At 38.2% G+C, this 27,329-nt stretch overlaps 1 protein-coding gene across 2 annotated transcripts in view; it reads right to left on the bottom strand.

Annotated features, from left to right (window-relative positions):
- The window catches only part of SLCO2B1 (solute carrier organic anion transporter family member 2B1), a 355,225-nt gene that overhangs the window by 207,444 nt on the left and 120,452 nt on the right, over positions 1–27,329 (bottom strand). For both annotated transcript variants that reach the window (XM_073661073.1, XM_073661072.1), the window contains exons 3-5: positions 24,358–24,495; positions 21,184–21,346; positions 19,886–20,107 (exon numbers count right to left, since the gene is read on the bottom strand). In XM_073661073.1, coding sequence (XP_073517174.1) covers positions 19,886–20,107; positions 21,184–21,346; positions 24,358–24,495 — 523 coding nt within the window. The remainder of the gene's footprint in view (positions 1–19,885; positions 20,108–21,183; positions 21,347–24,357; positions 24,496–27,329) is intronic.

The raw sequence follows: 27,329 nt of genomic DNA, 5'->3' as shown, positions 1-27,329 counted from the left end.
CCAGCAAGGAGCAGAATCTATTATCTTATCCGAAGAAACCCAGATGGAGATAGATAATAATAGATAGATGATAGATAGATAATAGATAGATAATAGATAGATAATAGATAGATGATAGATAGATAATAGATAATAGATAGATGATAGATAGATGATAGATAGATAATAGATAGATAGATAATAGATAGATAATAGATAGATAATAGATAGATGATAGATAGATAATAGATAGATAATAGATAGATAATAGATAGATGATAGATAGATAATAGATAGATGATAGATAATAGATAGATATATAATAGATAATAGATAGATGATAGATAGATAATAGATAGATAATAGATAATAGATAATAGATAGATGATAAATAGATGATAGATAGATAATAGATAGATGATAGATAGATAATAGATAGATGATAGATAATAGATAGATATATAATAGATAATAGATAGATGATAGATAGATAATAGATAGATAATAGATAATAGATAATAGATAGATGATAAATAGATGATAGATAGATAATAGATAGATGATAGATAGATAATAGATAGATGATAGATAATAGATAGATATATAATAGATAATAGATAGATGATAGATAGATAATAGATAGATAATAGATGATAATAGATAATATATAGATAATAGATAGATAATAGATAGATAATAGATAGATGATAGATAGATGATAGATAGATGATAGATAGATAATAGATAGATGATAGATAGATAGATAATAGATAGATGATAGATAGATAATAGATAGATAATAGATAGATGATAGATAATAGATAATAGATGATAGATAGATTATAGATAATAGATAGATAATAGATAGATAATAGATAGAAGATAGATAGATAATAGATAGATAATAGATAGATGATAGATAGATAATAGATAGATGATAGATAATAGATAGATAATAGATATATAACAGATAATAGATAGATGATAGATAATAGATAGATAACAGATAATAGATAATAGATAGATGATAGATAGATAATAGATAGATGATAGATAATAGATAGATAATAGATAGATAATAGATAGATAATAGATGATAGATAATAGATAGATAACAGATAATAGATAATAGATAGATAATAGATAGATGATAGATAGATAATAGATAGATAATAGATAATAGATAGATGATAGATAATAGATGATAGATAATAGATAGATAATAGATAGATGATAGATAATAGATGATAGATAATAGATAGATAATAGATAGATGATAGATAGATAATAGATAGATAATAGATAGATGATAGATAATAGATAATAGATAGATAATAGATAGATAATAGATAATAGATAGATGATAGATAATAGATGATAGATAATAGATAGATAATAGATAGATGATAGATAATAGATAATAGATGATAGATAGATGATAGATAATAGATAGATAATAGATAGATGATAGATAGATATAGATAGATGATAGATAATAGATAATAGATAGATGATAGATGATAGATAATAGATAATAGATAGATGATAGATAATAGATGATAGATAATAGATAGATAATAGATAGATGATAGATAGATATAGATAGATGATAGATAATAGATAATAGATAGATGATAGATGATAGATAATAGATAATAGATAGATGATAGATAATAGATGATAGATAATAGATAGATAATAGACAGATGATAGATAATAGATAATAGATAGATAATAGATAGATAATAAAAAATAGATAGAAGATAGATAATAGATAGATAATGGATAGATGATAGATTATAGATAGATGAAAGATAATAGATAGATGATAGATAGATAGATAATAGATCGATAATAGATAGATAATAGATAGATAATAGATAGATGATAGATAATAGATAGATAATAGATAGATAGATGATAGATAATAGACAGATGATAGATAATAGATAATAGATAGATAATAAAAAAGAGATAATAGATAGATAATGGATAGATGATAGATAATAGATAGATAATAGATAGATAGATAGATAATAGATCGATAATAGATAGATGATAGATAATAGATAATATATAGATAATAGATAGAAGATAGATAATAGATAGATGATAGATAATAGACAGATAATAGATAATAGATAGATGATAGATAGATAGATAGATAGATAATAGATAGATAATAGATAGATGATAGATAATAGATAGATAATAGATAGATAATAGATAGATAGATAGATAATAGATAGATAGATGATAGATAATAGATAGATAGATGATAGATAATAGATAGATAATAGATAATAGATAGATGATAGATAGATGATAGATAATAGATAGATAGATAGATAGATAATAGATAGATAATAGATAATAGATGATAGATGATAGATAATAGATAGATAGATGATAGATAATAGATAGATAATAGATAGATGATAGATAATAGATAGATGATAGATAGATAATAGATAGATAGATGATAGATAATAGATGATAGATAGATGATAGATAATAGATAGATAGATGATAGATAATAGATAGATAGATGATAGATAGATAATAGATGGATAGATGATAGATAATAGATGATAGATAGATAATAGATAGATAATAGATAGATAATAGATGATAGATAGATGATAGATAGATAATAGATAATAGATAGATGATAGATAATAGATAGATAATAGATGGATAGATGATAGATAATAGATGATAGATAGATAATAGATAGATAATAGATAGATAATAGATGATAGATAGATAATAGATAATAGAAAGATAGATGATAGATAATAGATAGATAAATAGATAATATATAGATAATAGATAGAAGATAGCTAATAGATAGATAATAGATAGATGATAGATTATAGATAGATGAAAGATAATAGATAGATAATAGATAGATGATAGATTATAGATAGATGAAAGATAATAGATAGATGATAGATAATAGATAGATAATAGATAGATAGATGATAGATAATAGATAGATAGATAATAGATCGATAATAGATAGATAATAGATAGATAATAGATAGATGATAGATAATAGATAATATATAGATAATACATAGAAGATAGATAATAGATAGATAATAGATAGATGATAGATAATATATAGATAATAGATAGATGATAGATAGATGATAGATAGATGATAGATAGATAATAAAAAATAGATAGAAGATAGATAATTGATAGATAATGGATAGATGATAGATAATAGATAGATAATAGATAGATAGATGATAGATAATAGACAGATGATAGATAATAGATAATAGATAGATAATAAAAAATAGATAATAGATAGATAATGGATAGATGATAGATAATAGATAGATGACAGATAATAGATAGATGATAGATAGATTATAGATAGATGAAAGATAATAGATAATATATAGATAATAGATAGATAGATAGATAATAGATAGATGATAGATAATAGACAGATAATAGATAATAGATAGATGATAGATAGATAGATAGATAATAGATAGATAATAGATAGAAGATAGATACTAGATAGATAATAGATAGATGATAGATAATAGATAGACAATAGATGATAATAGATAGATAACAGATAGATAGATGATAGATAATAGATAGATAATAGATAGATAATAGCTAATAGATAGATAATAGATAATATATAGATAATAGATAGATAATAGATAGATGATAGATAATAGATGATAGATAATAGATAGATAATAGATAGATAGATGATAGATAATAGATAGATAATAAATAGATGATAGATAATAGATAATAGATAGATGATAGATAATAGATGATAGATAATAGATAGATAATAGATAGATGATAGATAATAGATGATAGATAGATGATAGATAATAGATAGATAATAGATAGATGATAGATAATAGATAATAGATAGATGATAGATAGATGATAGATAATAGATAATAGATAGATGATAGATAGATATAGATAGATGATAGATAATAGATAATAGATAGATGATAGATAATAGATAATAGATAGATGATAGATGATAGATAATAGATAATAGATAGATGATAGATAATAGATGATAGATAATAGATAGATAATAGACAGATGATAGATAATAGATAATAGATAGATAATAAAAAATAGATAGAAGATAGATAATAGATAGATAATGGATAGATGATAGATAATAGATAGATAATAGATAGATGATAGATAATAGATAGATAATAGATAGATAATAGATCGATAATAGATCGATAATAGATAGATAATAGATCGATAATAGATAGATAATAGATAGATAATAGATAGATGATAGATAATATATAGATAATAGATAGATGATAGATAGATGATAGATAGATGATAGATAATAGATAGATAATAGATAGATAGATGATAGATAATAGATAGATGATAGATAATAGATGATAGATAGATAATAGATCGATAATAGATAAATAGATAGATAATAGATAATATATAGATAATAGATAGAAGATAGATAATAGATAGATAATAGATAGATAGATAGATAGATAATAGATAGATGATAGATAATAGATAGATAATAGATAATAGATAGATGATATATAGATAGATAGATAATAGATAGATGATAGATAATAGATAGATAATAGAGAGATAATAGATAGATGATAGATAATAGATAGATAATAGATAATCGATAGATGATAGATAGATGATAGATAATAGATAGATAGATAATAGATAGATAATAGATAATAGATGATAGATAGATGATAGATAATAGATAGATAGATGATAGATGATAGATAATAGATAGATGATAGATAGATAATAGATAGATAATAGATAGATAATAGATGATAGATAGATAATAGATAGATAATAGATGATAGATAGATAATAGATAGATAATAGATAGATAATAGATGATAGATAGATAATAGATAGATAAATAGATAATATATAGATAATAGATAATATATAGATAATAGATAGAAGATAGATAATAGATAGATAATAGATAGATAACAGATAGATAATAGTTAGATAATAGATAACAGATAGATAATAGATAGATAATAGATAGATAGATAGATAGATAAATGATAGATAATAGATAATAGATAGATAATAGATAATAGATAGATAATAGATAATAGATAGATAATAGATAGATGATAGATAGATGATAGATAATAGATGATATACAATAGATAGATAATAGATAGATAGATGATAGATAATAGATAGATAATAGATAGATGATAGATAGATAATAGATAGATGATAGATAATAGATAGATAGATAATAGATAGATAATAGATAGATAGATAGATAATAGATAGATAATAGATAGATAATAGATAGATGATAGATAATAGCTAGATAATAGATAGATAGATAGATGGTAGATAATAGATAGATAATAGATAGAAGATAGATAGATAATAGATAGATAATAGATAGATGATAGATAATAGATAGATAATAGATAGATGATAGATAGATAGATGATAGATAATAGATAGATAATAGATAGATAGATGATAGATAGATAATAGATAGATAGATGATAGATAATAGATAGATAGATGATAGATAATAGATAGATGATAGATAGATAGATGATAGATAATAGATAATAGATAGATGATAGATAGATAATAGATAGATAATAGATAATAGATAGATGATAGATAATAGATAGATAATAGATAGATGATAGATAGATGATAGATAATAGACAGATAATAGATAGATGATAGATAGATGATAGATAGATAATAGATAGATAGATAATAGATAGATAGATAATAGATAGATAATAGATAGATGATAGATAGATAATAGATAGATAATAGAAAATAGATAGATAATAGATAATAGATAGATAATAGATAGATAATAGATAGATGATAGATAGATGATAGATAGATAATAGATAGATAATAAATAGATAATAGATAGATAATAGATAATAGATAGATAATAGATAGATAATAGATAGATAGATAGATAATAGATAGATGATAGATAATAGATAGATGATAGATAGATGATAGATAATTGATAATATATAGATAATAGATAGATAGATAATAGATAGATGATAGATAATAGATGATAGATAGATGATAGATAATAGATAGATAATAGATAATAGATAGATGATAGATAATAGATAGATAGATAATAGATAGATGATAGATAATAGATGATAGATAGATGATAGATAGATAGATAGATAGATAGATAGATAGATAGATAGAAAGATAAAAGTATCAGAAATGTAATGTATGTACACAGTGACTGCACCAGCAGAATAGTGAGTGCAGCTCTGGAGTATAATACAGGATGTAACTCAGGATCAGTAATGCAATGTATGTACACAGTGACTGCACCAGCAGAATAGTGAGTGCAGCTCTGGAGTATAATACAGGGTGTAACTCAGGATCAGTAATGTAATGTATGTACACAGTGACTGCACCAGCAGAATAGTGAGTGCAGCTCTGAAGTATAATACAGGATGTAACTCAGGATCAGTAATGTAATGTATGTACACAGTGACTGCACTAGCAGAATAGTGAGTGCAGCTCTGGAGTATAATACAGGAGGTAACTCAGGATCAGTAATGTAATGTATGTACACAGTGACTGCACCAGCAGAATAGTGAGTGCAGCTCTGGAGTATAATACAGGATGTAACTCAGGATCAGTAATGTAATGTATATACACAGTGACTGCACCAGCAGAATAGTGAGTGCAGCTCTGGAGTATAATACAAGATGTAACTCAGGATCTGTAATGTAATGTATGTACACAGTGACTGCACCAGCAGAATAGTGAGTACAGCTCTGGGGTATAATACAGGATGTAACTCAGGATCAGTAATGTAATGTATATACACAGTGACTGCACCAGCAGAATAGTGAGTGCAGCTCTGGAGTATAATACAGAATGTAACTCAGGATCAGTAATGTAATGTATGTACACAGTGACTGCACCAGCAGAATAGTGAGTACAGCTCTGGGGTATAATACAGGATGTAACTCAGGATCAGTAATGTAATGTATGTACACAGTGACTGCACCAGCAGAATAGTGAGTGCAGCTCTGGAGTATAATACAGGATGTAACTCAGGATCAGTAATGTAATGTATGTACACAGTGACTGCACCAGCAGAATAGTGAGTGCATCTCTGGAGTATAATACAGGATGTAACTCAGGATCAGTAATGTAATGTATGTACACAATGACTGCAACAGCAGAATAGTGAGGGCAGCTCTGGAGTATAATACAGGATGTAACTCAGGATCAGTAATGTAATGTATGTACACAGTGACTGCACCAGCAGAATAGTGAGTGCAGCTCTGGAGTATAATACAGGATGTAACTCAGGATCAGTAATGTAATGTATGTACACAGTGACTGCACCAGCAGAATAGTGAGTGCAGCTCTGGAGTATAATACAGGATGTAACTCAGGATCAGTACATGATCAGTAATGTAATGTACAGTGCCTACAAGTAGTATTCAACCCCCTGCAGATTTAGCTGGTTGACACATGCGGAATTAACTTGGCATTGTGACATTTGTACTGTAGATCAGCCTGGAAGTGGGAAATGCACTGCAGCAAATTTTGTTTTTGTTTTGTTTTTTGTTTTTTTTAAAAAACGTTAAAAGTTAATTCAGAGTGTCATTTATTATTCAACCCCTCAAACCACAAGAATTCTGTTTGGTCCCCCTAAAGTATTAAGAAGTAGTTCAGGCACCAAGAATAATGAGCTTCACATGTGTGGATTAAAGATCTCTTTTGCCAGCCTTTTCTGACTATTTAAGACCCTCCCCAAACTTGTGAGCAGCACTCAGACATGGTCAACATGGGAAAGACAAAGGAGCAATCCAAGGCCATCAGAGACAAGATCGTGGAGGGTCACAAGGCTGGCAAGGGGTACAAAACCCTTTCCAAGGAGTTGGGCCTACCTGTCTCCACTGTTGGGAGCATCATCCGTAAGTGGAAGGCTTAAGGAACTACTGTTAGCCTTCCACAGCCAGGACAGCCTTTGAAAGTGTCCTCCCGTGCCGAGGCCAGGCTTGTCCGAAGAGTCAAGGCTAACCCAAGGACAACAAGGAAGGAGCTCCGGGAAGATCTCATGGCAGTGGGGACATTGGTTTCAGTCAATACCATAAGTAACGTACTCCACCGCAATGGTCTCCGTTCCAGACGAGCCCGTAAGGTACCTTTACTTTCAAAGCGTCATGTCAAGGCTCGTCTACAGTTTGCTCATGATCACTTGGAGGACTCTGAGACAGACTGGTTCAAGGTTCTATGGTCTGATGAGACCAAGATCGAGATCTTTGGTGCCAACCACACACGTGACGTTTGGAGACTGGATGGCACTGCATACGACCCCAAGAATACCATCCCTACAGTCAAGCATGGTGGTGGCAGCATCATGCTGTGGGGCTGTTTCTCTGCCAAGGGGCCTGGCCATCTGGTCCGCATCCATGGGAAGATGGATAGCACGGCCTACCTGGAGATTTTGGCCAAGAACCTCCGCTCCTCCATCAAGGATCTTAAGATGGGTCGTAATTTCATCTTCCAACAAGACAATGACCCAAAGCACACAGCTAAGAAAACCAAGGCCTGGTTCAAGAGGGAAAAAGTCAAGGTGTTGGAGTGGCCTAGTCAGTCTCCTGACCTTAACCCAATTGAAAACTTGTGGAAGGAGCTCAAGAATAAAGTCCACATGAGACACCCAAAGAACCTAGATAACTTGGAGAAGATCTGCATGGAGGAGTGGGCCAAGATAACTCCACAGACCTGTGCCGGCCTGATCAGGTCTTATAAAAGACGATTATTAGCTGTAATTGCAAACAAGGGTTATTCCACAAAATATTAAACATAGGGGTTGTATAATAATTGACCCACACTTTTATGTTTAAAATTTAATAAAATTCAACTGAGCAACATAACTTTTTGGTTTGTAAGATTTATGCTTCTGTTCATAAAACCTACTCTCGTTTGCAGTTTGAAGGCTCTAACTTATTTGCATCTTATCAAACCAGCTAAATCTGCAGGGGGTTGAATACTACTTGTAGGCACTGTATGTACACAGTGACTGCACCAGCAGAATAGTGAGTGCAGCTCTGGAGTATAATACAGGATGTAACTCAGGATCAGTAATGTAAGGTATGTACACAGCGACTGCACCAGCAGAATAGTGAGTGCAGCTCTGGAGCATAATACAGGATGTAACTCAGGATCAGTAATGTAATGTATGTACACAGTGACTGCACCAGCAGAATAGTGAGTGCAGCTCTGGAGTATAATACAGGATGTAACTCAGGATCAGTAATATAATGTATGTACACAGTGACTGCACCAGCAGAATAGTGAGTGCAGCTCTGGAGTATAATACAGGATGTAACTCATGATCAGTAATGTAATGTATGTACACAGTGACTGCACCAGCAGAATAGTGAGTGCAGCTCTGGAGTATAATACAGGATGTAACACAGGATCAGTAATGTAATGTATGTACACAGTGACTGCACCAGCAGAATAGTGAGTGCAGCTCTGGAGTATAATACAGGATGTAACTCAGGATCAGTACAGGATCAGTAATGTAATGTACTGTATGTACACAGTGACTGCACCAGCAGAATAGTGAGTGCAGCTCTGGGGTATAATACAGGATGTTACTCAGGATCAGTACAGGATCAGTAATGTAATGTATGTACACAGTGACTCCACCAGTAGAATAGTGAGTGCAGCTCTGGAGTATAATACAGGATGGAACTCAGGATCAGTAATGTAATGTATGTACACAGTGACTGCACCAGCAGAATAGTGAGTGCAGCTCTGGAGTATAATACAGGATGTAACTCAGGATCAGTAATGTAATGTATGTACACAGTGACTGCACCAGCAGAATAGTGAGTGCAGCTCTGGAGTATAATACAGGATGTAACTCAGGATCAGTACAGGATCAGTAATGTAATGTATGTACACAGTGACTGCACCAGCAGAATAGTGAGTGCAGCTCTGGAGTATAATACAGGATGTAACTCATGATCAGTAATGTAATGTATGTACACAGTGACTCCACCAGCAGAATAGTGAGTGCAGCTCTGGAGTATAATACAGGATGTAACTCAGGATCAGTAATGTAATGTATGTACACAGTGACTACACCAGCAGAATAGTGAGTGCAGCTCTGGAGTATAATACAGGATGTAACTCAGGATCAGTAATGTAATGTATGTACACAGTGACTGCACCAGCAGAATAGTGAGTGCAGCTCTGGGGTATAATACAGGAGGTAACTCAGGATCAGTAATGTAATGTATGTACACAGTGACTGCACCAGCAGAATAGTGAGTGCAGCTCTGGAGTATAATACAGGATGTAACTCAGGATCAGTAATGTAATGTATGTACACAGTGACTGCACCAGCAGAATAGCGAGTGCAGCTCTGGAGTATAATACAGGAGGTAACTCAGGATCAGTAATGTAATGTATGTACACAGTGACTGCACCAGCAGAATAGTGAGTGCAGCTCTGGAGTATAATACAGGATGTAACACAGGATCAGTAATGTAATGTATGTACACAGTGACTGCACCAGCAGAATAGTGAGTGCAGCTCTGGGGTATAATACAGGATGTTACTCAGGATCAGTACAGGATCAGTAATGTAATGTATGTACACAGTGACTCCACCAGTAGAATAGTGAGTGCAGCTCTGGAGTATAATACAGGATGGAACTCAGGATCAGTAATGTAATGTATGTACACAGTGACTGCACCAGCAGATTAGTGAGTGCAGCTCTGGAGTATAATACAGGATGTAACTCAGGATCAGTAATGTAATGTATGTACACAGTGACTGCACCAGCAGAACAGTGAGTGCAGCTCTGGAGTATAATACAGGATGTAACTCAGGATCAGTAATGTAATGTATGTACACAGTGACTGCACCAGCAGAATAGTGAGTGCAGCTCTGGAGTATAATACAGGATGTAACTCAGGATCAGTACAGGATCAGTAATGTAATGTATGTACACAGTGACTGCACCAGCAGAATAGTGAGTGCATCTCTGGAGTATAATACAGGATGTAACTCAGGATCAGTAATGTAATGTATGTACACAATGACTGCAACAGCAGAATAGTGAGGGCAGCTCTGGAGTATAATACAGGATGTAACTCAGGATCAGTAATGTAATGTATGTACACAGTGACTGCACCAGCAGAATAGTGAGTGCAGCTCTGGAGTATAATACAGGATGTAACTCAGGATCAGTAATGTAATGTATGTACACAGTGACTGCACCAGCAGAATAGTGAGTGCAGCTCTGGAGTATAATACAGGATGTAACTCAGGATCAGTACATGATCAGTAATGTAATGTACAGTGCCTACAAGTAGTATTCAACCCCCTGCAGATTTAGCTGGTTGACACATGCGGAATTAACTTGGCATTGTGACATTTGTACTGTAGATCAGCCTGGAAGTGGGAAATGCACTGCAGCAAATTTTGTTTTTGTTTTGTTTTTTGTTTTTTTTAAAAAACGTTAAAAGTTAATTCAGAGTGTCATTTATTATTCAACCCCTCAAACCACAAGAATTCTGTTTGGTCCCCCTAAAGTATTAAGAAGTAGTTCAGGCACCAAGAATAATGAGCTTCACATGTGTGGATTAAAGATCTCTTTTGCCAGCCTTTTCTGACTATTTAAGACCCTCCCCAAACTTGTGAGCAGCACTCAGACATGGTCAACATGGGAAAGACAAAGGAGCAATCCAAGGCCATCAGAGACAAGATCGTGGAGGGTCACAAGGCTGGCAAGGGGTACAAAACCCTTTCCAAGGAGTTGGGCCTACCTGTCTCCACTGTTGGGAGCATCATCCGTAAGTGGAAGGCTTAAGGAACTACTGTTAGCCTTCCACAGCCAGGACAGCCTTTGAAAGTGTCCTCCCGTGCCGAGGCCAGGCTTGTCCGAAGAGTCAAGGCTAACCCAAGGACAACAAGGAAGGAGCTCCGGGAAGATCTCATGGCAGTGGGGACATTGGTTTCAGTCAATACCATAAGTAACGTACTCCACCGCAATGGTCTCCGTTCCAGACGAGCCCGTAAGGTACCTTTACTTTCAAAGCGTCATGTCAAGGCTCGTCTACAGTTTGCTCATGATCACTTGGAGGACTCTGAGACAGACTGGTTCAAGGTTCTATGGTCTGATGAGACCAAGATCGAGATCTTTGGTGCCAACCACACACGTGACGTTTGGAGACTGGATGGCACTGCATACGACCCCAAGAATACCATCCCTACAGTCAAGCATGGTGGTGGCAGCATCATGCTGTGGGGCTGTTTCTCTGCCAAGGGGCCTGGCCATCTGGTCCGCATCCATGGGAAGATGGATAGCACGGCCTACCTGGAGATTTTGGCCAAGAACCTCCGCTCCTCCATCAAGGATCTTAAGATGGGTCGTAATTTCATCTTCCAACAAGACAATGACCCAAAGCACACAGCTAAGAAAACCAAGGCCTGGTTCAAGAGGGAAAAAGTCAAGGTGTTGGAGTGGCCTAGTCAGTCTCCTGACCTTAACCCAATTGAAAACTTGTGGAAGGAGCTCAAGAATAAAGTCCACATGAGACACCCAAAGAACCTAGATAACTTGGAGAAGATCTGCATGGAGGAGTGGGCCAAGATAACTCCACAGACCTGTGCCGGCCTGATCAGGTCTTATAAAAGACGATTATTAGCTGTAATTGCAAACAAGGGTTATTCCACAAAATATTAAACATAGGGGTTGTATAATAATTGACCCACACTTTTATGTTTAAAATTTAATAAAATTCAACTGAGCAACATAACTTTTTGGTTTGTAAGATTTATGCTTCTGTTCATAAAACCTACTCTCGTTTGCAGTTTGAAGGCTCTAACTTATTTGCATCTTATCAAACCAGCTAAATCTGCAGGGGGTTGAATACTACTTGTAGGCACTGTATGTACACAGTGACTGCACCAGCAGAATAGCAAGTGCAGCTCTGGAGTATAATACAGGATGTAACACAGGATCAGTAATGTAATGTATGTACACAGTGACTGCACCAGCAGAATAGTGAGTGCAGCTCTGGAGTATAATACAGGATGTAACTCAGGATCAGTAATGTAAGGTATGTACACAGCGACTGCACCAGCAGAATAGTGAGTGCAGCTCTGGAGCATAATACAGGATGTAACTCAGGATCAGTAATGTAATGTATGTACACAGTGACTGCACCAGCAGAATAGTGAGTGCAGCTCTGGAGTATAATACAGGATGTAACTCAGGATCAGTAATATAATGTATGTACACAGTGACTGCACCAGCAGAATAGTGAGTGCAGCTCTGGAGTATAATACAGGATGTAACTCATGATCAGTAATGTAATGTATGTACACAGTGACTGCACCAGCAGAATAGTGAGTGCAGCTCTGGAGTATAATACAGGATGTAACACAGGATCAGTAATGTAATGTATGTACACAGTGACTGCACCAGCAGAATAGTGAGTGCAGCTCTGGAGTATAATACAGGATGTAACTCAGGATCAGTACAGGATCAGTAATGTAATGTACTGTATGTACACAGTGACTGCACCAGCAGAATAGTGAGTGCAGCTCTGGGGTATAATACAGGATGTTACTCAGGATCAGTACAGGATCAGTAATGTAATGTATGTACACAGTGACTCCACCAGTAGAATAGTGAGTGCAGCTCTGGAGTATAATACAGGATGGAACTCAGGATCAGTAATGTAATGTATGTACACAGTGACTGCACCAGCAGAATAGTGAGTGCAGCTCTGGAGTATAATACAGGATGTAACTCAGGATCAGTAATGTAATGTATGTACACAGTGACTGCACCAGCAGAATAGTGAGTGCAGCTCTGGAGTATAATACAGGATGTAACTCAGGATCAGTACAGGATCAGTAATGTAATGTATGTACACAGTGACTGCACCAGCAGAATAGTGAGTGCAGCTCTGGAGTATAATACAGGATGTAACTCAGGATCAGTAATGTAATGTATGTACACAGTGACTGCACCAGCAGAATAGTGAGTGCAGCTCTGGGGTATAATACAGGATGTAACTCATGATCAGTAATGTAATGTATGTACACAGTGACTCCACCAGCAGAATAGTGAGTGCAGCTCTGGAGTATAATACAGGATGTAACTCAGGATCAGTAATGTAATGTATGTACACAGTGACTACACCAGCAGAATAGTGAGTGCAGCTCTGGAGTATAATACAGGATGTAACTCAGGATCAGTAATGTAATGTATGTACACAGTGACTGCACCAGCAGAATAGTGAGTGCAGCTCTGGGGTATAATACAGGAGGTAACTCAGGATCAGTAATGTAATGTATGTACACAGTGACTGCACCAGCAGAATAGTGAGTGCAGCTCTGGAGTATAATACAGGATGTAACTCAGGATCAGTAATGTAATGTATGTACACAGTGACTGCACCAGCAGAATAGTGAGTGCAGCTCTGGAGTATAATACAGGAGGTAACTCAGGATCAGTAATGTAATGTATGTACACAGTGACTGCACCAGCAGAATAGTGAGTGCAGCTCTGGAGTATAATACAGGATGTAACACAGGATCAGTAATGTAATGTATGTACACAGTGACTGCACCAGCAGAATAGTGAGTGCAGCTCTGGGGTATAATACAGGATGTTACTCAGGATCAGTACAGGATCAGTAATGTAATGTATGTACACAGTGACTCCACCAGTAGAATAGTGAGTGCAGCTCTGGAGTATAATACAGGATGGAACTCAGGATCAGTAATGTAATGTATGTACACAGTGACTGCACCAGCAGATTAGTGAGTGCAGCTCTGGAGTATAATACAGGATGTAACTCAGGATCAGTAATGTAATGTATGTACACAGTGACTGCACCAGCAGAACAGTGAGTGCAGCTCTGGAGTATAATACAGGATGTAACTCAGGATCAGTAATGTAATGTATGTACACAGTGACTGCACCAGCAGAATAGTGAGTGCAGCTCTGGAGTATAATACAGGATGTAACTCAGGATCAGTACAGGATCAGTAATGTAATGTATGTACACAGTGACTGCACCAGCAGAATAGTGAGTGCAGCTCTGGAGTATAATACATGATGTAACTCAGGATCAGTAAGGGATCAGTAATGTAATGTATGTACACAGTGACTGCACCAGTAGAATAGTGAGTGCAGCTCTGGAGTATAATACAGGATATAACTCAGGATCAGTAATGTAATGTATGTACACAGTGACTGCACCAGTAGAATAGTGAGTGCAGCTCTGGAGTATAATACAGGAGGTAACTCAGGATCAGTAATGTAATGTATGTACATAGTGACAGCACCAGCAGAATAGTGAGTGCAGCTCTGGAGTATAATACAGGATGTAACTCAGGATCAGTAATGTAATGTATGTACACAGTGACTGCACCAGCAGAATAGTGAGTGCAGCTCTGGACTATAATACAGGAGGTAAGTCAGGATCAGTAATGTAATGTATGTAACACAGTGACTGCACCAGTAGAATAGTGAGTGCAGCTCTGGAGTATAATACAGGAGGTAACACAGGATCAGTAATGTAATGTATGTACACAGTGACTGCACCAGCAGAATAGTGAGTGCAGCTCTGGAGTATAATACAGGAGGTAACACAGGATCAGTAATGTAATGTATGTACACAGTGACTGCACCAGCAGAAGAGTGAGTGCAGCTCTGGAGTATAATACAGGAGGTAACTCAGGATCAGTAATGTAATGTATGTACACAGTGACTGCACCAGCAGAATAGTGAGTGCAGCTCTGGAGTATAATACAGGAGGTAACTCAAGATCAGTACAGGATCAATAATGTAATGTATGTGCACAGTGACTGCACCAGCAGAATAGCGAGTGCAGCTCTGGAGTATAATACAGGATGTAACTCAGGATCAGTACAGGATCAGTAATGTAATGTATGTGCACAGTGACTGCACAAGCAGAATAGTGAGTGCAGCTCTGGAGTATAATACAGGATGTAACTCAGGATCAGTAATGCAATGTATGTACACAGTGACTGCACCAGCAGAATAGTGAGTGCAGCTCCGGAGTATAATACAGGAGGTAAGTCAAGATCAGTACAGGATCATTAATGTAATGTATGTGCACAGTGACTGCACCAGCAGAATAGTGAGTGCAGCTCTGGAGTATAATACAGGAGGTAAGTCAAGATCAGTAATGTAATGTATGTACACAGTGACTGCACCAGCAGAATAGTGAGTGCAGCTCTGGAGTATAATACAGGATGTAACTCAGGATCAGTAATGTAATGTATGTACACAGTGACTGCACCAGCAGAATAGTGAGTGCAGCTCTGGAGTATAGTACAGGATGTAACTCAGGATCAGTAATGTAATGTATGTACACAGTGACTGCACCAACAGAATAGTGAGTGCAGCTCTGGAGTATAATACAGGATGTAACTCAGGATCAGTAATGTAATGTATGTACACAGTGACTGCACCAGCAGAATAGTGAGTGCAGCTCTGGAGTATAATACAGGAAGTAACTCAGGATCAGTAATGTAATGTATGTACACAGTGACTGCACCAGCAGAATAGTGAGTGCAGCTCTGGGGTATAATACAGGATGTAACTCAGGATCAGTACAGGATCATTAATGTATGTATACAGTGACTGCACCAGCAGAATAGTGAGTGCAGCTCTGGAGTATAATACAGGATGTAACTCAGAATCAGTAATGTAATGTATGTACACAGTGACTGCACCAGCAGAATAGTGAGTGCAGCTCTGGAGTATAATACAGGATGTAACTCAGGATCAGTAATGTAATGTATGTACACAGTGACTGCACCAGCAGAATAGTGAGCGCAGCTCTGGAGTATAATACAAGAGGTAACTCAGGATCAGTAATGTAATGTATGAACACAGTGACTGCACCAGCAGAATAGTGAGTGCAGCTCTGGAGTATAATACAGGATGTAATTCTGGACCTGGACCTCCACAGCTGATTACCACCACTACTTCTCCCTCCATGTTTTTTAAGTGCACATTGGAATTATACTGGAAGTGACCAGCAGGTGAAAGCTACAGCTGTTTATTACCTCTTCTTACCTCTTCATTTCCCACACTTACTCTCTCACTGTGCTTACATTTGCTCTTACAGTTTTTGCTCCGCTAATCCTCACGCTCCTTTGCTATCCTCAAACCCCATCACTCTACAAACAAATAATTCTCTCTCCTTCCCTCTTTCCTCCTATCTGACCTCATCTGCTGACCTGCTCCTTAACCTCAGATCTCCGCTACCAAAACACAAAGCACGCCAACCCTGGACCTCCGCAGCTGATCCCCCCCTATTAATTCTCCCTCCTATCACTCCCCACCTACTACAAACAATAAAGTAATCTCTGCAACATAAAGCCCGTTCCCCTAACCCACTCTCCGCCACACCCTCTCTGGAGCGCTCTGGAACGCCCGTTCCATCTGCAATAAGCTCCACGTCATCCATGACCTCTTTACCTCTCACAATCTCTCCTTCCTGGGCCTTCTAGACACATGGCTGACACCCTCCGACATGGCCTCACCCACTGCGCTGTGTTACGGTGGCCTTCAGTTCACCCACACCCCTCGCCCTGGCAATGGGCATGGTGGAGGAGTGGGCCTTCTCCTTTCTAACAACTGCACCTTCAACCCAATCCTACCTCTACCATCTTCATCCTTTCTTTTTTGAAATGCATTCTGTCCATATCTACTCTCCCTCGAAACTTCAAGTGGCCGTCATAAACCGAGCACCAGGCCAGGATACTGCCTTTATTGACCACTTCTCCAACAGGCTTCTACACTTTCTCTCTACTGACATTCCCACCATCATCATGGGTGACTTCAACATCCCCATTGACACCCACCAGTTTGCTGCCTCCAAGCTCCCGTTCCTTGCTTCATCCTTTGGTCTTACTTCATGGTCTTCCATAGCCACCCACACAGGTGGACATACCATTAGACCTTATCTTCATCTGGCTCTTCTCCCTATCTAATCTCACAACCTAACCTCTCCCCCTATCTGACCACCATCTACTCACTTTCTCATCTCTGTCATCCTCACCTGCCCCATGTTCAGAAACTAGTGCATCCCCACAGAAACGTCACACATCTAGAAATCCACACACGCTTTGACTCTATTCTACCGCTGTCCTCCACATCTTCACTCCACGACACAGACAGTGCCATCGTTTCCTACAACACCACACTGGTATCCGCTATTGATGCAGTCGCCCCTCTCATGCAGGGCAGAGTGCGACGAATCAATAAACTACCCTGGCACAACAACCTCACCAAAAAGCTTCAGCAAGTGTCCAGGGTTGCAGAGCGGCGTTGGAAGAAAACACACTCGAAAGAAAATTTCACTGCATTCAAAAAAGCAACTTTCACATTCAAGTTGGCCCTCACCTCTGCTAATGAGGACTACTTCACAATCCTCACGTCCTCCTTATCCCACCAACACAAATAGTTATTCAACACTTTTAACTGCACATTTCAAAAATAAGATCAACCAAACAAGGCAAATCTTTATTGGCCATCCATCACAACCTCTACATATAACAGACCGCTGTCCCTCTCCCATAACCTTTCTCCCCACCATCCCTGAAGGAAAGCTTACTTATCTCCTGTCGATGTCCCACTTCACCACTTGTTCACTTGATGTCAATTCATCCTACCTCCTGCCCAACCTCACCACCTCGCTTATACCAGCCCTAAACCCATCTCTTCAACTTATGATTAAGTTCTGGTACCTTCCCTTCTACTTTCAAACATGCCACGATCACACCTATCCTGAAAAGACCATCCCTCGGCCAGACCTCTATGTCCAGCTATCATTCCGTATTGGTGCTCTCCTACACCTCCAAACTCCTCGAACAGTATGTCCATGCTAAACTTTCCTCCCACCTCTTACCTAACTCACTCCTTGACAACCTATAATCCGGATTCAGTCCCCTCCACTCCACCGAACCTGCCCTGACCAAAATTATTAACGCCTTACCGCCAAAGCTAACAGACAATTCTCCATACTTCTCCTTCTAGACCTGTCCTCTGCCACACAGTCGACAACTCTTTCCTGCTACAGATCCTCTCTTCCCTTGGTGACAAAGACCTCACCTTCTCCTGGATCTCCTCATACCTTTCAAGTTGCACAATTAGCGTCTCCTTCCTTATCCTGCCTTCTCTCTGTTGGTGTCTCTCGAGACTCTCTCAGGTTTATATCACAGAGGACAAAATAGTTACCATCAACGCATCTGTCTCCTCCATATATCTCTGAACTGATCTTCTGATATCTCCGACATGCAACCTCTGGTTTCCCCAAGACCTTCTTCTCTCCTCTACACTCAAACGTTCCTCACCCAATCACCTCCAACGCTTCTCCCAAATATCCCCCATCCTCTGGAATTCTGTGACTCAACACATCCGATTATCCACCACAATTGGAACCTTCAGCCGGAACCTGAAAACCCATCTCTTCCAGAAAGCTTACAGCCATGACCCCGCTGCCTCCTCACCACCACCGGGGCTACCGCAACCCCTCAACCTACTGTCTCCTTCACCATTATCCTGTAGACTGCAAACTCTCAAGGGAAGAGACTTTTCTGTTCTGTACTCATCTGTCATTCACCATAATTTATATCAGTATCTTGGATGTAACCTTCTCATGTACAGCACTGATGAGTGCTCTAAAAATAAATAATAATAATAATAATAATAATAATAATTATCAGTTCACAATAGGGAAATAGTAATTATTGCATGCATTTTTTTTTTTAAACTCGATCATTGTCTCATATGCGTTGCTGATTTTACCTATGTACAGGGGAGAGTTTCTTTTGCTGGCAAAATCATCAATGTAAGAAATCCCAAATGGCTGTATGGGCACGCCACCGATGCCGAGCAGGATCTGCCCGATGAAGAGGATGGACAGGACATCCATGTTGTCTTTCTGAGCCTTTGTCATACACTGGTCGCTGCTAGGACTTTGGTTTATTGGTCCGGGCTGACAGATGTCCGTTGAGTTATTGTAGACACCTGTTGTAGAGAGCGGGAGAGAGCAGAGGGTTGATTATTCCCATGGTCGGATCTTATCTTCCAATGGTTGATGTGTTTCCTCTTAGCATAGTGTTATATCAGGTTTGACACCGGTGTACATGACCAGATGTCGATTTCATCCATTGCTGCTCTAGGCCACCAGGGAAGTTTTTTTTTTTCCCACCTATTCATTACCTTCGACCTGCAGGGAAGAAAACTTTAAATTCTCCATCTTCCTAATCCCAAACGGAGCAGATATTAATCCCTCTGCTACAAGAACAGTTCTTTTTATATTTAATTGCACCTCCTTATTCTTGAGGGGCCATATTTCTTAGACCACAGAGAAAATCATAACCTCCTTCAATGCTCTAGGCCACCAGGTATTTATCTCTGCATTAGAGAATCAGACCTGAACCCCTCTGTTACACTTGACCACTAGGGCTGCTGGTATTAACCATTTCCTTTATATATAATCAAAGACACAAGTATCAACCTCTCCAATGCTCTAGACCACCAGGGAAGTAAGTATTAATCCCATTGCTACATTATAATTTTAGAATTCTGACACTAGCGCTAATCTTTACTATACCACATGGTAAGCAGACATTCTCATCCTCAGTACTCTAGAGCTCCAGGGGTGTATACATGAACTATTTAGTTCGGCTGGACCATAAGGGAAGCAGATATTAACTTATCCTTTACCCTATATAACCAATTTTATAGCCAAGTCCATTTAGGATTATGACATTAGCCCCTTACCCTCACTAGCCCACCAGGGCATTAACCCTTTTGCTATCCTAATCCAACAAGGATTCCAGCATTAAGCCCTTACCTTTACGGGACTACCAAGAAGGCAGTCAATAATTTCTCATCCACCCTTGACCACCAGGATTGAAAATATCAAACTCTTAGCTAGAACACAAGAAAATCATACATTTCCTCTTCACTAACTCGGGGAAATAAGAATTGCCATACATGAAGCTCCTTGTCTATCCATACTTTTTGTATGTCTGCTCATTTTTCTTACATTCTCTAGGCACAGTCCTCTAGGATAGTTCTCCAGTCTCATTACTTACTGGCAATAGATTTGTCATATTCATACTGTCCCATGATGAAGTGAGGTAGACACATGATGAATCCAGCAGCGCAGACAATCAGAGCCCCAGCGCCGATGAACCGAGGTCGGTGGACTCTACTTCCAAAGTAGCTGACGAAGACGATGAGCAGGGTGTTCCCAATCTAAAACCAAAAGTATCAGAAAAGTTACAAGTGACCAGAAACATTTCAAATGTATGAGAAACATTTTTATATATTTGGTTTTAATTGAGAACATTTAACCATTTTGGTTTTTTTTTTGCAGCATGCATACATTATAACACATTACAAGCTGCTCTATGCTGATCAATCTCGACAGTTTGGGTTTCCTGTTGGCTCCCTTTAAACTCCTGTCTTATCCTGAATGTAAATCAGCTCATATATATCGAATCATTTTTCAGGATTTAGCTTACATACACTTTCAGAAGACAGGTGTAGCTGAGCTGAAGACAGAGTTGACTATTAGGATTGATATTGAACAGAAGTCAGCAGCTTGCAGTGTTTTATGATGCATGCAAGCTGCAGATGTAAAATGGTTTTAGTTTACATTGTAACTAAAGTACACTTCTATGAGCAGGAATTTTCTGACTAGTTTATTTCAATACCAGTTCCTGGCACAGTGGCACAGTCGGCCATGTGGTTGTGTTTAGAATGGCAGCTCATCCCCATTGAAAAGCTAAGCTGCTGTACAAGGTAAAGCTACAAGAGTCAGAGGAACAGTAAGTTGGGTGCAACAATGCGACCCCTTCTTTCGGCTCAAGATAGTATAATGCCAATTCATGTTATATTGCACAAAGCCTTTTTATGTATGAGTCCATCATAGTCACCATTGGGGCAGGAGGTCTGGCATGTTCCAACAATATACTCGTATGTGGTGTGTGAGATTGCACCTACTATAACACAAAGACTGATGCTGATTGACAGATCATTGTGCACTTTGCAGATGAATCAATGTGAAAAACCCTTGTATTTTATAAATTGTCACAAATGGCAATATTAATTAATTTTAAATTGTAACTTATCTGGTAGAGAATAGCATACGTAACATTTCCGTACTGAGGAGCATGAGCAGATATTGTGGTTTCAATCCCATGTAGCATGCAGTCATCTTAGAAAATCAAAGTCATGGAGGACAAAGTCACCAAGTAAAAGCCCCCCCCCCCCATTGTGAGATTTTGGGGTGCTTCATAATGCATGTTCCGTAGTAATAAGCCTGTTCATATGGACAATGTCTTGGCCAAAAGCCCCTTAATCAAGTTAAAAGATAATTGCAGCTAAAATAATAAACAAATAATCTATCTTCTTAATAGTATTCAATCAAAAGGATTGGATCAGCCCAATAATACAGCAGAGGATCCACAAGGTTTGGTCAGAATAATGGGCCTTGAAAGGTCTAGCAGAAGACAGGCCCATTAGGAGGTGACTATGGAGCAATCTTTTACCAGTAAAGCCTCTTTCTTAAGATTACAATTAGTGATGGGCGGACCCGTGGATATTCGGGTCCACCGGGTTCGTCCGAACTTTAAAAAAAAGTTTGGTTCGGGTACCAGAACGGTACCCGAACTCGAACCAGATTGTGAACCCAGACACCATTCAAATGAATGGGGGGGCCTGAACATCCGGAGTTTCCCATGCTGTCATCTGTGTGATAGCGCAGGAAACACCGGCTCTGATCGGTGGTAAGATCGTTACCGCTGCTAAGAGCGCTGCGGATCCCACGCAGTGACACAGATGACAGTATGAGAGCCAGCAGCTGTGGCCAGAGGTAAAAAGGTTACTGCCGGTCACATGCATTGGCTAATGAGAGTACTACTCTCATCACTGTACGCCTGGTCTCGCTGATAACGCGCTCCCCATGCCGGCTTTTTAAATAATTTAAAAAAATGGCATGGGCCAGCCTCCCCCCCCCCCATTTTTGACAAACAGCCAAACCAGCGCTCACGCAGCGAGTGCTGATGTCAGTAAGGTGACCGGAGTTCATCGGCTATGATCTCCGATCACCTTATTGACATCACCATTCGGCAATGAAGCAGCATTCTCCTGCTCAGCTCACTGTCTCCTGGACTGAGCGGTCACATCATGCCACTACTCAGCAATGCATCCAGATGTAGCTGAGTTGGGCTCTTCATGGGACATATAGATTATCGGCAGACAGGTGAGGAATACTGTGTTTTTTATTTTTATTTGGAAAATAATTAATGGGTAAAAGAAGGTAGGGGAGTTTTTCCACCAAACATAGGACTTTACTCTGTGTGTATGTTTTTTTTCTTAAACTTACGGGGTTAGTAATGGGGACGTCTGATAGACACCCCTCCATTAGTAGCCCCTGGGCTTGATGTCAGCTGACTTTACAAAGCTGACATCAACCACAATACTATTACCACACTTGCCACTGCACCAGGCCAAGTGGGAAGACCCATGCAAAGCACCAAAATTGGTGCATCTACTAGATGCACCTTTCCTGGGGCGGCTGCGGGCTGCTATTTTTAGTCTAGGGAGGTCCAATATCCATGGCCCCTTCCCAGTCTCAGAATACCAGCCCCCAGCTGTCTGCTTTAACTTAGGATCAGAAATGGGAAGGGAGGGGTATGCCATTTTTTAAAACTATTTATTTAAATAATTAAAAAAACGGCGTGGGACTCTTCTATTTTTGATAACCAGCCAAGATAAAGCTGACAGCTGGGGGTTGCATGCAACAACTGTCAGCTTTACCTGCTCTGATTAGAAAGAATAAAGTGGACCACACATTTTTTTTTTTTAACATTCAGTGTGCCAGCCAATCACAGCCATGCCAATACTTGTCATGGCTGTGATTGAGCCGGAAGGGCCCACACCGGAAAAGATTGATTGGCTGCGCTACAGCCTTTCATCAAACTTTGTTTAGGCTGCCGAACCCGAAAACAGTAACATGGACTTCTGGGTGAAGTCTGTGTTTGGGGTCCATGCACTAGCACTAGGACCCCGAACTTTACCGTTTGGGTTTGCCCATCCCTAATTACAATATAATTATACGGGATGAACACATGAGCTGGATAGATGGATGGGGGACTGTGGTTGAGTTGGACAGAGAGGGGTCTGGGCATCTTCCAGGAGTTTGGAACAGAATCCAAATCGGAAAAAAATTTCAGGGAGCATCTCTGGAGGGGTACAGTCACCTCATTAAAGGAAGCTAGAATCCCAGATGTCTGACTGGAGAGTCCAAATCGCTTCTCGATGGTGGAGATGGAACTTTTGAGGTAGCCAGAGAGGAGGAGCTGAGAGAGTTGGAGGAGTCCATGACAAACCACGAAGACCTGAAATAATGAGACATGTTACACTGTAGCTAATATTTAATATGTCCATGCTTCTATTTTACATAATGGTCCCTCCCCCAAGGAGCTCAGGTGGATCACAGTATAAGAGGCGGGTCACAAATACTTGAATTTGAATATTGGAATAATAAAATGTCCCCAATTGCATCACTATTATTTACTATTATTATTATTATTATTATTATTACTACTATGTAATATCCAAATACTACAAATACTGCAACTATGTAATATCTAGAAATGTCATATAGAATACAGGATGTAACGCAGGATCAGTAATGTAATGTATGTACACAGTGACTGCACCAGCAGAATAGTGAGTGCAGCTCTAGAGTATAATACAGGATGTAACTCAGGATCAGTAATGTAATGTATGTACACAGTGACTGCACCAGCAGAATAGTGAGTGCAGCTCTGGAGTATAATACAGGATGTAACTCAGGATCAGTAATGTAATGTATCTACACAGTGACTACACCAGCAGAATAGTGAGTGCAGCTCTGGAGTATAATACAGGATGTAACTCAGGATCAGTAATGTAATGTATGTACACAGTGACTGCACCAGCAGAATAGTGAGCGCAGCTCTGGAGTATAATACAGGAGGTAACTCAGGATCAGTAATGTAATGTATGTACACAGTGACTGCACCAGCAGAATAGTGAGCGCAGCTCTGGAGTATAATACAGGAGGTAACTCAGGATCAGTAATGTAATGTATGTACACAGTGACTGCACCAGCAGAATAGTGAGTGCAGCTCTGGAGTATAATACAGGATGTAACTCAGGATCAGTAATGTAATGAATGTACACAGTGACTGCACCAGCAGAATAGTGAGTGCAGCTCTGGAGTATAATACAGGATGTAACTCAGGATCAGTAATGTAATGTATGTACACAGTGACTGCACCAGCAGAATAGTGAGTGCGGCTCTGGAGTATAATACAGGAGGTAACTCAGGATCAGTAATGTAATGTATGTACACAGTGACTGCACCAGCAGAATAGTGAGTGCAGCTCTGGAGTATAATACAGGATGTAACTCAGGATCAGTAATGTAATGTATGTACACAGTGACTCCACCAGCAGAATAGTGAGTGCAGCTCTGGAGTATAATTCAGGATGTAACTCAGGATCAGTAATGTATGTACACAGTGACTGCACCAGCAGAATAGTGAGTGCAGCTCTGGAGTATAATACAGGAGGTAACTCAGGATCAGTAATGTAATGTATGTACATAGTAACTGCACCAGCAGAATAGTGAGTGCAGCTCTGGAGTATAATACAGGATGTAACTCAGGATCAGTAATGTAATGTATGTACACAGTGACTGCACCAGCAGAATAGTGAGTGCAGCTCTGGAGTATAATACAGGAGGTAACTCAGGATCAGTAATGTAATGTATGTACACAGTGACTGCACCAGCAGAATAGTGAGTGCAGCTCTGGAGTATAATACAGGATGTAACTCAGGATCAGTAATGTAATGTATGTACACAGTGACTGCACCAGCAGAATAGTGAGGGCAGCTCTGGAGTATAATACAGGAGGTAACTCAGGATTAGTAATGTAATGTATGTACACAGTGACTGCACCAGCAGAATAGTGGGTGCAGCTCTGGAGTATAATACAGGAGGTAACTCAGGATCAGTAATGTAATGTATGTACACAGTGACTACACCAGCAGAATAGTGAGGGCAGCTCTGGAGTATAATACAGGAGGTAACTCAGGATCAGTAATGTAATGTATGTACACAGTGACTGCACCAGCAGAATAGTGAGTGCAGCTCTGGAGTATAATACAGGATGTAACTCAGGATCAGTAATGTAATGTATGTACACAGTGACTGCACCAGCAGAATAGTGAGTGCAGCTCTGGAGTATAATACAGGAGGTAACTCAGGATTAGTAATGTAATGTATGTACACAGTGACTGCACCAGCAGAATAGTGGGTGCAGCTCTGGAGTATAATACAGGAGGTAACTCAGGATCAGTAATGTAATGTATGTACACAGTGACTACACCAGCAGAATAGTGAGTGCAGCTCTGGAGTATAATACAGGATGTAACTCACGATCAGTAATGTAATGTATGTACACAGTGACTGCACCAGCAGAATAGTGAGTGCAGCTCTGGAGTATAATACAGGATATAACTCAGGATCAGTAATGTAATGTATGTACACAGTGACTGCAATAGCAGAATAGTGAGTGCAGCTCTGGAGCATAATACAGGATGTAACTCAGGATCAGTAATGTAATGTATGTACACAGTGACTGCACCAGCAGAATAGTGAGTGCAGCTCTGGAGTATAATACAGGATGTAACTCAGGATCAGCAATGTATGTACACAGTGACTGCACCAGCAGAATAGTGAGTGCAGCTCTGGGGTATAATACAAGATGTAACTCAGGATCAGTAATGTAATGTATGTACACAGTGACTGCACCAGCAGAATAGTGAGTGCAGCTCTGGACTATAATACAAGGATGTAACTCAGGATCAGTAATGTAATGTATGTACACAGTGACTGCACCAGCAGAATAGTGAGTGCAGCTCTGGAGTATAAAACAGGGTGTAACTCAGGATCAGTAATGTAATGTATGTACACAGTGACTGCAACAGCTGAATAGTGAGTGCAGCTCTGGAGTATAATACAGGATGTTACTCAGGATCAGTAATGTAATGTATGTACACAGTGACTGCACCAGCAGAATAGTGAGTGCAGCTCTGGAGTACAATACAGGATGTAACGCAGGACCAGTAATGTAATGTATGTACACAGTGACTGCACCAGCAGAATAGTGAGTGCAGCTCTG

This window comes from Phyllobates terribilis, unplaced genomic scaffold (assembly GCF_046119375.1).
Source record: "Phyllobates terribilis strain yellow unplaced genomic scaffold, ASM4611937v1 Scaffold_2__4_contigs__length_985480577, whole genome shotgun sequence".
Classification (NCBI taxonomy): domain Eukaryota; kingdom Metazoa; phylum Chordata; class Amphibia; order Anura; family Dendrobatidae; genus Phyllobates; species Phyllobates terribilis.
Note: the sequence above shows the minus strand (reverse complement) of the source record. Positions and strands in the feature narration are given on the sequence as shown.